This window comes from Babylonia areolata, chromosome 25 (genome assembly GCF_041734735.1).
Source record: "Babylonia areolata isolate BAREFJ2019XMU chromosome 25, ASM4173473v1, whole genome shotgun sequence".
Taxonomy (NCBI): Eukaryota; Metazoa; Mollusca; class Gastropoda; order Neogastropoda; family Buccinidae; genus Babylonia; species Babylonia areolata.
In genome coordinates, this window is record NC_134900.1 from 26,029,979 (window position 1) to 26,044,978 (window position 15,000).

At 44.8% G+C, this 15,000-nt stretch overlaps 1 protein-coding gene across 2 annotated transcripts in view; it reads right to left on the reverse strand.

The window, feature by feature from the left end:
• LOC143299717 (protein Wnt-5b-like) overlaps positions 1-15,000 on the reverse strand; it is a 176,700-nt gene that overhangs the window by 54,036 nt on the left and 107,664 nt on the right. For both annotated transcript variants that reach the window (XM_076613091.1, XM_076613092.1), the window contains exon 5: positions 12,003-12,295. In XM_076613091.1, the coding sequence (XP_076469206.1) occupies positions 12,003-12,295 (293 nt within the window). The remainder of the gene's footprint in view (positions 1-12,002; positions 12,296-15,000) is intronic.

Sequence of the window (15,000 nt, forward strand, 5' to 3'; positions counted from 1 at the left end):
TTATTTTTAGGTGCGAATCTTGCGACCACTGTCTAAATTCAAATATACACTTTCTTCTCTCTTTTTTTTTTCTTTTCTTTTTTTTTTTAAATCTTTTTTTGCGGGGTGGGGGTGGGTTGAGATGACGGGGTTGGGGGATGACGGGGTGAGGCGAGTGGTGGTGACATGGGGGTCTTTTCATTTTGGTTGCCTCGACAGCGAATGGCACTCGGGGTGAAACAGACTGTGTGGTTCCAGGTTCCAGGAGGGTAGGTGGTTGTGACAAGAATGACCGTCGTAATTTGTAGACAAAGTTTGGGTGTGACTGGGAGAGAGAATGAAATTCGGTTTAGGTCTAAGCACCTTTCTGAAGGGAGCTACACAAATATAGTCTTAATATCACACACACACACACACACACACACACACACACACACACACGTGCGCGCGCAAGCTTTTTTTAATTTTGCCCAGTCGGTCGAAGGCAGGTACTCATTCACACACCTGGCGGGGTGGAGTCAGCCGGTGGAGAAAATCGGAGTAAGGACAGCGCCTTTCCCCAAGGACACAACACCAAGCTGATACGGGGGCCTCGAACCCTGATCCCTGGTGAACACTGGATCAGAAAAGTCCCACGCCTAACTGACCGATTTTTGCCACGGAGCCTTCTTTTACGTGCACGCCAGTTATTTATTTTATTTTATTTTTTTTAATTTTACTCCGTAACTTTGTAGCCATTTTCCATTTTCGGGAGATCTTATAGTCCGTAATGAATAATTTACTCTATGAATACAGCAGACTGACATCCCTTCTCGTGGCGAAAAAAACATTTCTTTCCCATTATCTGACGTATTTTGAGCAGCTTTTCGCAGCAACGTTGTTTATTTGTTGGTGTTTTGAGTTTGTTTTTTGTGGTTTTTTCTTTTGGTTTTTTGTTGTTGTTGTTGTTGTTGTTGTTTTTTAATACCGAAAATGCATCAGAAGAAACTGGTTTGTTTTTCATGTAAAATATTCCTTTTTTCCCCCATATCATATTACTGTAAATATAATATATTGTTCAATGTTAAAAATATCGTCATAATTATTTCACTGTAAATATTTCTCTTTTTTTTTTTTATACTTGTTTTCTTTTTATTGATTTTTCAGTCCGTACTTCTAGGGTGGCTTTAAGTGTTGTGAACAGTCACACCAAAAGGGGTGTTTGGAAAGACCCTATTATTGTCTATAAGAAACTGGTTTTGTTTTTCATTTGACATATTCCTATTTTCATATCATATTATCATAAAAAAAAACATGATTTATTAGTCAGTGTTAAAACATCCCCAGAATCAGTTTAGATATTTCAAAATCTTTAAAAATTAAAATTTAAAATAAAAAAACTTTTGTCTTTTTCATTTATTTTTTGTCAGCACATCTAGGTGGCCTTATTAAGTGTAGCGCACAGTCGTTTCCAAAATGGGTGTTTGGAAAGACCTCATCATTGTCTACAAACACGCCAGTCGGGATGTCCTCAAAGGAGATAGTAAGTAGTCCCAGCAGAAAAAAAATAGCAATATCAATGTTTTTGCTTCACCCACTCACATACATACATACATACATACATTCATACATACACGGCGCTCAGTCAACGCACGCTGGATGGAACGGATAGACAGCAAAATTTCTTCTTCTTCTTCTGCGTTCATGGGCTGCAACTCCCACGTTCCCTCGTGTGTACACGAGTGGGCTTTTACGTGTATGACCGTTTTTACTCCGCCATGAAGGCAGTCATACTCCGCTTTCGGGGGTGTGCATGCTGGGTATGTTCTTGTTTCCATAACCCACCGAACGCTGACATGGGTTATAGAATCTTTAACATGCGCTTTTGAGCTTCTGCTTGTGTATACATACGAAGGGGGTTCAGGCACTAGCAGGTCTGCATATATGTTGATTGGAAAAATCTCCACCCTTTACCAACCGGGCGCCGTTACCGAGATTCGAACCCGGGACCCTCAGATTGAAAGTCCAACGCTTTAACCACTCGGTTATTGCGCTCGTCAAACAACAAAATATCAGGGCTATTAGTTACGTGAAATGACTCTTGTTCACACCCGTAAGCCAGCAAGAATAGTTCGTGATTATCTTCATCCTCGTTTGTCACTGTCTTACTTCAACTGGTTTATACATTATTTCGTATTGTTTAGATATACTACTATTTAAGCTACTATTACTACCACTTCTACTACTACCACCACTACTACTATTATTACTACTAATAATCACACTACTACTACTACTACTAATAACAATAATAATGACATCGTAGTCTTATGTATAGCTAGCAACAATTATTGAAGTAACAAGCTCAGGTTTATCCATTCCGAATTTAAAAAAACCCATGCGTGTTCACCAATTTCTGTTTCTAGGACCTAAATATATTTCACTTGGCTGCTCAGTGCCATATGTCAGTTTTTCAGCCACTCATTAAAATTTTATTCCAACATAAAATGGTTTACAATATACAGATACTCCTATAAAAGCAAAAGCCCAATTAATTTCAAACACGAAATAATTTTCCTGTGCAGATATACAGATACTCCTTTAAAAGCAAAAGCCCAATTAATTTCAAACACGAAATAATTTTCATATCATTTCAAAGGGGACATATGTTGAAATCAAAGGAAAAGTGTGCATGCATGCGCGCGCGGTATCTGTGTGTGTGTGTGTGTGTGTGTGTGTGTGTGTGTGTGTGTGTGTGTGTGTGTGTGTGTGTGTTATCACATGAAAAACATATACGCCAGTACTCGCTCCTTGGTTATATTATTTCAAAATCTTTCCTTTCTTTTAATTTTTTTCCCCACAAAAAAGCCGCCCCTTTGCTGTGAAACACTGAAAAACCCCGAGAAACCTACAAAGAAACGACGGCTGAAAAACAAAAACAACAACAAAAACAACAACCCAACTCAGCCCATATTATGTTCCAACTAGACACGCTGGATATATATATATATATCTACTGTACCCTTTACTTTTTAAGTATACAATGACTGAAAGAAGCAAGTACCAATGCTAAATTTCGAAACCGACTGAGATAGCACGCGCGTCGCATGGGATTGTAGCGTGAAGACGTACAACCAACAGACGAACACCACAGGAAAATGTATGCATGGACAGAGGCCAAGCTGTAGGTCAGCCATCAACACGGGCTACCCTGCACATAGTTCGGATGGCATACTGACTGACGACAGACCCAGACAGGCACAGAGAGAGAGAGAGAGAGAGAGAGAGAGAAAAGAGAGAGGGGGAGGGGGAGGAAGAGGGAGAGGAAGGGGGTGAGGAAGAGGGAGAGGAAGGGGGAGAGAAAGAGGAATGATGAAGAGGGGAAGTGACAGGGAAGGTGGGAAACAGACTCACAGAGAGAGAGAGAGACAGAGAGAGGAGGGGGAGGGGGAGAGAGAGGGAGAGAGAGACAGAGAGAGGAGGGGGAGGGGGAGAGAGAGGGAGAGAGAGACAGAGAGAGGAGGGGGAGAGAGAGGGAGAGAGAGACAGAGAGGAGGGGGGAGAGGGGGAGGGAGAGACAGAGACAGAGACAGAGAGAAGGGGGATGGAGGGAGGGAGAGACAGAGACAATACAGGGCAGCAGAAGATAGGTGGAAACTAAAGCCAAGAGAGACAGACACACAGACAGACAGAGACGTTCAATGAGACGAAAGAATGGGATGGTGAAAAATGGGTTGGGAAGAAGGACGGATAAAAAAAGAGAAATAAATAGGGAAAGATACAACAGATACCTATGTCTGTCTGTCTGTCTGCCACACACACACACAAACACACACACACACACACACACACATACAGAAAAAAAAAACAACTTAAAGATGAACACAAGGTTGGGGGCAGGGGAGGGAGGGAGGGGGGGGGGGTGATTAAGAAATAAGGGCGAAGAAAAAAAGTAAGGGGACCAAAAAACAAAACAATTAAAAAAAAAAAATCCAAAGTACCACCCTAACTGCACTTGAAGCCTACCCACTTTCCCCAACACCACCCAACCCACCACCGCCACCACCACCACTCTCCACTGATCGTTAAATCCACGCCATCATTAGCAAGCATACCACCTACAATACAAGCACAACGGGCAAGGAAGAATATGGTGGGGGTGGGAGTGGGGGAATGGGGGGGTGGGGGGTTGGGGTGGGGGGGGGGAGATAATGCTCCACAACGCCACGTGGGGGATGGATGGATGAATGGATGGATGGATCCTGATGATTAGCAGAGGGCTCCTGTCTTCTATTATATTGTTTAAAAAAAAACACACAAAAAAACAAAAAACAAAAAACAACAACAACTGATAATCAGTTCAAGGTCCGTCAAGACATTCCAGTCTCTCTCTCTATCTCTCTCTCCATTCCATTCAACCCTCCTCCACCATCACTACCCCTAACCCATCTTACCCCTAAGCCCCGTTCCCTACCCCAAATCTCCAAGTCTGTCCGTCTGTCAAACTGTCCGTCTATCTATCTATCTCATCCTGGTATTTGTGTGATAGAGGAAATATGCTGCTTTCGTGTATCATTATTGTGTTGCCAACATCAGAAAAATTCTGGCTTTTTTTTTTCTAGATACAATGCCTTGCTTGTAATGAAATGTCTTTTTCTTTTGGCTAAAGTGTTTTTCGTCTCTGAGGGCAGGACGAAAAAAACAACTTACTGTAAGCTGCACAGCTTGTTCTTTTACCTTCAATAAAGATAATTTTGACTTGAACACACACACACACACACACACACACACACACACACACACACACGCACGCACGCACACAAACGTGCGCGCATGGATGGGGGTAATGAAAGAGAGGGAGGAAGGGAGGGTGAGACAGATAGACAGACACAGACTGACACAGAACTGCCAATGCCAGTGGCGTACTTGTGTGCGTGGGGGAAAAGAGAATCAGACCGGAGTGTGGATACCTCATGACTGAATCTTCACTGCTGTTGCTGCCAATCACCACTGCTCCTGAAGGACCAAGCCTCCTCGCCACACCGATATCTCTCTCCCCCCCCCCACCCCTTCCCACCCACCCCCCTCTTTCTCTCTCCCCTCTCCATCACACACACACACGCACACACACGCGCGCGCGCGCAGGACAGGATGTAAAAGAGGTAAGGGTGTAAAAAAAAATGTACAAGCTTATTCTTTTACCCTCAATAAAGATCATTTTGACTTGACTTCATACACACACACACACACACACTCACACACATACACACACACACCACACCACACGCACACATTCACACGTACAAGCAACCCCTACTTCCACCACCCACGCCGCTCTCCACCCCACTACACAACACTATACTACCCCCTTCCCCTACCTGAGAAACGAACAATTCCATTCTCCTTCCCACTCTCAACCGCAACCACACACCTGGGACACGTTCGACTAACTGAAAAACATGCTCCCCCTCCGCCCTGCCTCCCACCAAAACAGAAATTAACCCTTTTAACTCCCTCTCCTCCCATCCCACCCTCTCTCTCATCACTAACGTTCCCTCATCACTGACTTGAACTGAACTTGGAAACAGTCGAAACTGACCTGAACTTTTTTTTTCTTTTTTTAATGAACTGTGGCTTCATATCACGAGACTGACTGTTTTTTGCGGACCGAAGCAAACGACATTAGCTAGTCCAGCGTTTGCACAAAGACTGAACGGCGTCGCAGCAGTTTGACTGTGAAAGCCAGACCCCCCCCCCCACCCCACCCCCCCAAAAAAGAAAAAAAAGTGGAGACGTGGTGGTCTCAGTAGTGAGTATAGCGCTCCTTCTTCTTCTTCTTCTGCGTTCGTGGGCTGTAACTCCCACGTTCACTCGTATGTACACGAGTGGGCTTTTACGTGTATGACCGTTTTTACCCCGCCATGTAGGCAGCCATACTCCGCTTTCGGGGGCGTGCATGCTTGGTATGTTTTTGTTTCCATAACCCACCGAACGCTGACATGGATTACAGGATCTTTAACGTGCGTATTTGATCTTCTGTTTGCATATACACACGAAGGGGGTTCAGGCACTAGCAGGTCTACACATATGTTGACCTGGGAGATCGTAAAAATCTCTACCCTTTACCCACCGGACGCCGTTACCGAGATTCGAACCCGGGACCCTCAGATTGAAAGTCCAACACTTTAACCACTCAGCTATTGCGCCCGTCTGTATAGCGCTCCAACCAGGAAACAATGGCCTCCTACAGGTTCAATTCGCGCAAGGGCTTTGGTTTTCTTTCTTTCTTTCTTTCTTTTTTACGATCTCCAAGACCTCTCCGAAACCATTTTGCAGACACCCCAGGATTTGACACAAAACAACCGATCGACCTGGAAGAGGAGTCTGATGAACAGTTCTTCCATGCGGTGCGTCAATGACTCTTGACGGAGAAGGGAAGAAGAAGATCTCAAAATAAAGGTGGTGCCACATGGATACCCACCCACCCCTCTCCCCACCCTCTGTCCTACCTCCTGTCTCACAACACTGAGGCAGGCCCTTAGACACCCAGGAGTCGGCCTGGTATTCTTCTTCTTCTTCTTCTTCTTCTGCGTTCGTGGGCTGCAACTCCCACGTTCACTCGTATATACACGAGTGGGCTTTTACGTGTATGACCGTTTTTACCCCGCCATGTAGGCAGCCATACTCCGCTTTCGGGGGTGTGCATGCTGGGTATGTTCTTGTTTCCATAACCCACCGAACGCTGACATGGATTACAGGATCTTTAACGTGCGTATTTGATCTTTTTGCTTGCGTGTACGCACGAAGGGGGTTCAGGCACTAGCAGGACTGCACACATGTTGACCTGGGAGATCGGAAAAATCTCCACCCTTTACCCACCAGGCGCCGTCACCGAGATTCGAACCCGGGACCCTCAGATTGAAAGTCCAACGCTTTAACCACTCAGCTATTGCGCCCGTCTGTATAGCGCTCCAACCAGGAAACAATGGCCTCCTACAGGTTCAATTCGCGCAAGGGCTTTGGTTTTCTTTCTTTCTTTCTTTCTTTTTGGAGATCGTACTCCAAGACCTCTCCGAAACCATTTTGCAGACACCCCAGGATTTGACACAAAACAACCGATCGACCTGGAAGAGGAGTCTGATGAACAGTTCTTCCATGCGGTGCGTCAATGACTCTTGACGGAGAAGGGAAGAAGAAGATCTCAAAATAAAGGTGGTGCCACATGGATACCCACCCACCCCTCTCCCCACCCTCTGTCCTACCTCCTGTCTCACAACACTGAGGCAGGCCCTTAGACACCCAGGAGTCGGCCTGGTATTCGATTCTGGGCTGCACTACGAATCATAGCGGGGCCGTATTATATTATATATGTACCGTATAGTACAGGGAGGCTAGGGATGGATAAAGTTATGACACGGAGATAACACGGCTGAGAAAGGAGAAGGCGCTGAAAGACAGACCGCTGCTCCCCTCCCCCCAAGAGCCAGGTTTACCAAATTGTCAACAGCCACCCTTCTTCCTCGTGCTCCTCCCGGCTGCAGCGAAGAGTGGTATGGGGGGATGGGGATGGGGATGGGGGGTGGGGTCATGGGGGCGGGGGGAGAGCATGTCAGTGAGGGGTGGGGGAGGGTGCTGGAGAGAAGCGATCGTCTTGATGACTATGTTTTGTATAGGCAGCGGTAACCAGGCACGAAACGGGGCAGTAAATTAAGTAAATAAATTAATAAATGAATATTCAAATAAACAGATGAATGAATATTCAAATGAATAATCAATAAAAATAAATAAATGGTTAAGGGTATGCAGGTATAATCAATAGGAACGTAACACGAAACATGACATGGCAAAAAATAAAAAATAAAAAAAATAAATAAAATAATAGCAAATGTAATAATAATAATAATAATAGCAGTAGTAGTAGTAATAATGATGATGATGATGATAGTGAAAGTATACAGACTACATGGCATCAGCAGACATCTGCACCACTTTTAAGCGCGTCTTGTGTATACATACAACACAGGGCGTAATAGTTGTTAAAAGCTGAAAGGCAAGCAGTCCTTTCTCAATTAAATGGCTGTCACCTTAGAAACCGGACCATTTCGGAACTGTTCTGGCAGTACTGTTGGGGGGGGGGGGGGGGGGGGGGGGGGGGTGATGGTACACTCGACTCTCTGGAGGCAGTTTCTCGTCTGCTTATTTGCCGCTAACCTCGTGCTTGGGGGAATAAACCCTTCCTCGCCCTTTGTATCCCATCCCCCAGCCCCCCGGCAACTAGTTCCTCACGCACCTAGTGTCTCCAAGAGAGGCCAGTCAGAAGCACCTTCCCCCAACCTGTTGAACTAAACATACTACCCATGCATGTGCAACAGAGTGGGTCATATCAGGCTTTGCACTGACATAACAGACGCACTTTATGTCCCAGCCTCCCTGGCCGCCGTCAAAAGGAAAGAACCCGGCCAGGAAGTACACCACGTGAGCCGAACACTGAATAACTAACATCCCCTACTGGCATTTTACACACTGTCAAACTGGGGGTGTGAGTGAGTGAGTGAGTGACAACATTTACAGTATCTCACAGGATAAACTGCCAAGCTTGCTGCCACGTGTCTGAATGTCATGAAAGCCGTAGTGCAACCCACATGCCTTTTCTCTCTGATTTACTTCGATCTATACTCTGTCTGGAACTTTTACGCTTAGTTGCTGATTCCAGAGTTGACAATTCCTCGAAGAAACAAACAACAAAACGACAACAAAATTCCACGGTCAGCGCTCTTTCCGCATGGAACAAACTTTGCCTTTCAATCTCAGTCCCTCCCCATACATCTCTTCCGTTCTGTCTGCTACTTAAGTACTTGTTGATCTTCTGCTGGTCGTGCGGTGTGTGCGCGCGAGCGTGTGTGTGTGTGTGTGTGTGTGTGTGTATGTGTGTGTGTGTGTGTGTGTGCACGCGCGCGCACGCGCTTCTGTGTGTGTGTGTATGTGTGACAAAGAGACGTAAACAAGGAAACAAAACACTGGTTTTTGACAGCCCGAAAGCAACACGTGAACAACAGGAAGAAGCCGTCGTGAGCGCGGCAACGGAACTAACAACTGCGCAAGCGTGAGGATGAGCGGTATGGGAGGCATCTTTTTACTGAAAACAAGGCGAAAACAGACTGTGCGATGGTACAGGTAGCTGCTCCAGAAACTGAACGATGTGTGATGTCTGCCAGCATGCAGGTAGGTAGGTAGGTAGGTAGGATGGGGGTTGGTGGAGAGAAGCGAAGGAAATGGGATGGAGGAGGTGGGTGGGGAAGAAGGTGGAGGCGGGTGGGGGGTGGGAGGAGATGGCAGCAAAAAGAGAACTGGAAAGAATGAAAACCCGATGTGTGAGAATCACTGATGGAGGGGAAAGAGACAGACAGACAGACAGATACAGAGACAAACTGAAAGACAGACAGAGACTGAGAGACAAAGACAGAAACAGGGGGGGGGGGGGGGGGGGGCGCTGAAAGGGATGATGAAGCTTGAAAATGGACAAACAAACAGAAGGGGGGGGGGGGGGGGGGATAGGAGAATATCTGGAGAAGGAGAAACAAAAATCGTCGTTGTTGATTGGGACCCATCCGACTATAAAAAAAACCATACCAAGGCGTCAAACTGAAAAAGAAGAAGAAGAGGAGCAACAACAACAACAAGGAGAGAGAGAGAGAGAGAGAGAGAGAGAGAGAGAGAGACGCTCAAATGAAAACACCTTGGTGAGACCTACCCCACACAGGTTCCTTTGACGAACATAAAACAGCAATACCAGTCCATCAATTCCTAACACTGGTAATTAAGCCAATTTGTTTTAAAGAGGGCGGAAGCGTGTGTACCCAAATCTGCCTGGGGGGGGTGGGGGTGGGGGGAACAACCACCTAAAACAGGCGGATGCCCAACCCAAAAATCCGCGCATAAAGTAAAATTGAACCCACGTGCTGGTCCGGAACTGAGTCAAAGCGAAGCATCCAAAGAAAAACGAATAGAAGCTGAATAGTGGAAGGAAGGACGAGAATCGACCCACCCCCACCACCCCCAAACCCCTACCCCCGAAAAACAAACAAAAATCAAACCAAAACCAATCCCACCCGACCCGATCCTAGCTCAACCAGACCTTTGCTGGGTTCATACAGGGTTTTTTGGTGGGTTTTTTTTTTTTATTGTTTAGTTGTTTTGGGGTTGTTGTTTTTTTGTTTTTTGTTTTTGGTGGGGTTTTTTTTGGGGGGGGGTTATCACAAAAGATTCTTTTAAAAAAACCATTGGCCAAAAATTTCCAAAACTGTCGCGTCGACCACCGTTGAGAACCTGTATGAAAGGCACGTTATTTTTTCAGTGCTGGATTATGTCCCTTTTTTGCGTGACTCGTCGACTACGACACTGATGAGAGCCACTTTTTTTTTATATTTCGGATGGGAAAATATCCCTTACAGAATCTCTTCTTTTTTTCCCCTCGTTACTGGTTTTTTTTGTTTGTTTTTTTTGTTTTTTTTCAATCTGAAGTATAGGTCCAACATATCACGTACTGCTGTGCTTTATCACTGACAGAAACGTTGTGTGATACATGTACTTTATATGTATAGATATATGTGTATATAATAAAGTATATATAAAGGTATATGGACATTTTTCTTAACATGAAACGGTTAAATTAAAAACCTATACACACCGGCCACCGCCCAATGCACTTTCGGACCCCACATCCCGGTCCCAACAAACCTCCTCCTCTTTCCTCCCGATTCACCCTATCCTCCCATACACCCCTCGGAACCCACAACCTACACCAACACCCCTCGGAACCCACAACCTACACCAACACCCATACACCCCTCGGAACCTACAACCTACACCAACACCCCTCGGAACCCACAACCTACACCAACACCCATACACCCCTCGGAACCCACAACCTACACCAACACCCCTCGGAACCCACAACCTACACCAACACCCCTCGGAACCCACAACCTACACCAACACCCATACACCCCTCGGAACCTACAACCTACACCAACACCCATATAAAAACAAATAAAACTGCACGCAGGAAAAAATACAAAAAAATGGGTGGCGTTGTAGTATAGCGACGCGCTCTCCCTGGGGAGAGCAGCCCGAATTTCACACAGAGAAATCTGTTGTGATAAAAAGAAATACAAATACAAATACATCCCTCGGAACCCACAACCTACACCAACACCCATACACCCCTCGGAACCCACAACCTACACCAACACCCATACACCCCTCGGAACCCACAACCTACACCAACACCCATACACCCCTCGGAACCCACAACCTACACCAACACCCATACATCCATCTGAACCAACAAACCTGCACCAACACCCATACACCCCTCGGAACCCACAACCTACACCAACACCCATACACCCCTCGGAACCCACAACCTACACCAACACCCATACATCCATCTGAACCAACAAACCTGCACCAACACCCATACACCCCTCGGAACCCACAACCTACACCAACACCCATACACCCCTCGGAACCCACAACCTACACCAACACCCATACATCCATCTGAACCAACAAACCTGCACCAACACCCATACACCCCTCGGAACCCACAACCTACACCAACACCCATACATCCATCTGAACCAACAAACCTGCACCAACACCCATACATCCCTCGGAACCAACAACCTACACCAACACCCATACACCCAAACCCAACCACCCTCATTAGGAGACCAAAAAAAAAAAAAAAAAAATCTGTTTAAACATAATTATCTATACTCCACAGCAAGTTCGTTCGTTTATTTATTCATAGTCTGTTCATCTAGGATGATGATATTAGACTGAAATTCATAGTAAGACTTGCAGACAGAAGACTACATTAGACTGAAATCAAAAGCAAGTAAAAGACACTGAAAACACACATGAACAGCAAACAAAACAGAAGAGAAGTCTTAAAAGAGTTGCCCACCCACACCCACACCACACGCCCCTACAACCACACCCCGCCACACCCCCACACACCACACACCACCCACACTCACCCTCCGGCCGGCTTCGTTGTTGTGCAGGTTCATCAGCATGCGGGCCAGCGACTTGGAATGCCTCGGGTGGTTCTTCTCGCGCTCACGCACGTCCACGAAGGCCTTGGCGAAGCGGTAGCCGTACTCGATGTTGTCGCCGCAGCCGCCCCAGATCCAGTCCCGGTGCAGGTCCTTGGGCCGCCGGGCCCGGCTGCAGCCACAGCTGGCCAGCTCCCCCTCCCGACACGAGCGGCTGATGGCGTGCACCACGCCGGCTGCCGACACGGCGTGCGTGAAGGCTGCCTCTCTGCTGGCTGTTTTTTTGGGGGGGGTTGTTGGGAGAACAGATAATAGTCTGTTAGTCAATGTTGTTAACTTTTCCCGAATGTACCGGGTAAGAACAAATAGTTCTTTTAAAGTCAATATCAACTTATCATGTTGCAACTTCCGAATGTAAGAAGAAATAGTCTTTTAAAGTCAATATAGATTATCACGTTGTAACTTACGAATGTACCGGTTAAGAACAAATAGTCTTTTAGTCAAAATTAAGAACAAATAGTCTTTTAGTCAACATCAATTATCATGTTGTAACTTCCGAATGTACCAGTACAGAAAAAAAATAGTCTTTGTTGTGACTTCAGGAGTGTACCAGTGGAGAACAGTCTTTTAGTCAGTATGTTGTTGTAAATTCCAAATGTACCAGTGAAAAACAAATAGTCTTTTAGTTAATATCATGTAACTTCCACATGCACAAGTGAAAAACAAGAGTCTTTTAGTCAATATCAGTTATGATGTTGCAGCTTCCGAGTGTACCAGTAAAGAATAAAATAGTCTTTTAGTCAACATCATGTTGTTGTGACTTCCCAAATGTAGCAGTGAAGAACAAACAAGTCTTTTAGTCATTAAGCTGTTGTAACTTCCGAATGTAACAGTGAAGAATAAAATAGTCGTTTAGTCAATTTGTTGTTATAACTTTCCCGAATGTACCAGTGAAGAACGAATAGTCTCAAAGTCAGTGTTCTGTTGTAATGTACCAATGAAGAGCAAATAGTCTTTTAGTTATTATCATGTTGTAACTTCCCAATGTACCAGTGAAAAACAAAATAGTCTTTTACTCAGTATGTTGTTGTAACGTGCCAGTAAAGGACAAATAGTCTTTAAGTCAGTATGTTGTTGCAATGTACCAGTGAACAGCAAATAGCCTTTTAGTCAATATTTTGTTGTAACTTCCCAATGTACCAGTGAAAAACAAAATAGATTTTTACTCAGCATGTTGTTGTAATGTACCAGAGAAGAACAAATAGTCTTTAAGTCAGTATGTTGTTGCAATGTACCAGTGAACAGCAAATAGTCTTTTAGTCAATATTTTGTTGTAACTTCCGAATGTACCAGTGAAGAACAAAAAGATTTTTACTCAGTATGTTGTTGCAATGTACCAGTGAACAGCAAATAGTCTTTTAGTCAATATTTTGTTGTAACTTCCGAATGTACTAGTGAAGAACAAAAAGTCTTTTAGTCAGTATGTTGTTGTAACGTACCAGTGAAGAGCAAATGGCCTTTTAGTTAATACAATGTTGTAACTTCCAAAAGCACCAGAAAAAAAAACAAAACAAAAAAAACAAAACATCTTTTTGTCACTATGTTCTAAATTGCCAAATGCACCAGCTGAAGAAAAAAACATCTTTTTGTAACTATGTTCTAAATTGCCAAATGCACCAGTGAAGAAAAAAACATCTTTTTGTCAATATGTTCTAACTTGCCAAATGCACCAGTGAAAAAACAAACATCGTTTTGTCAATATCATGATGTAGCTTCTCAATTCACCAGTTATATTTGTATCTGTTAACCTCTGTCAGAATTAAAGGAGAAAAAAAAAAGATTAAAAAATCTGTATAAAAAAAAAAAAAAATACTGTACATGAATGAACGCGTAAACAGTAGTATCAGTAAATCAACTGATCCCCATCAATAAGAAAGAAGGCAAACAAACAAACATACAAATGAAAAGACAAAGAGACATAGAGACAAGAGTGACATTCTCTAACGTGGTAACTTGGCCGAGATAATGATTATTTCTCGGACGAAGGGAAGAAAATGTGTGTGTGTGTGTGTGTGTGTGTGTGTGTGTGAGAGACAGAGACAAGAGACAGACAGACAAGCAGACAGACAAATAGACAGACAGAGAAATACGCTGATGGCGACCCCCCCGCCCCCTTTCCTCAACATCTGTCTAGACATTATCTCTCTCTCCCCAGACATAAAAATGGCAAGAAAGAAAGAAAGAAAGAAAAAAGCAGAGACATAACAAGCTACTTTTCTTTTTTTCCTTTTTCTTTTTCTTCTTTTTCAAATTGCCAAAGCGATCGTGGATGGCAAATCAAACATGCCGATAGCCTTTCATACAGCACGCGCGGAAGGAGTACGATACCCGTCTAATACCCCGACTAAACTCTCAGCTTCCTCGCTAATCATACACACACACACACACACACACACACACACACACACACACACACACACACACACACACACACACACACACACACACACACACACCTTGTACACTCAAACAAACAAAAACCACGCATCGTATAAACACACGCAGATGCGCATACACACACACACACACACACACATGCACACACACACACGTGCACGCACACGCAAACGCACACACAGACACAGAGCTACTATAAGTTTTTTCTACGTCAGTTTGTTTTCCCTATCATACACGAAAGTGAATAACACACATGTACACACACTCACATATGTACACACACACACACACACACACACACACACACACACTCTCACACACACACACACACACACACGTCAGTACTTTGTTTTCCCTATCATACACAAAACTGAATGGCATCTCCCCTCCCCACCCCACCCCCACACCTCCCCTACCCCAACACCCCCACCCACCCTTGTACCCAGGCAGGTCAATGCCGTCCGTCCCCGAACTACACAACACACACACATAGGTGCATGCTTTATCGGGGGTCCGCGCCTTT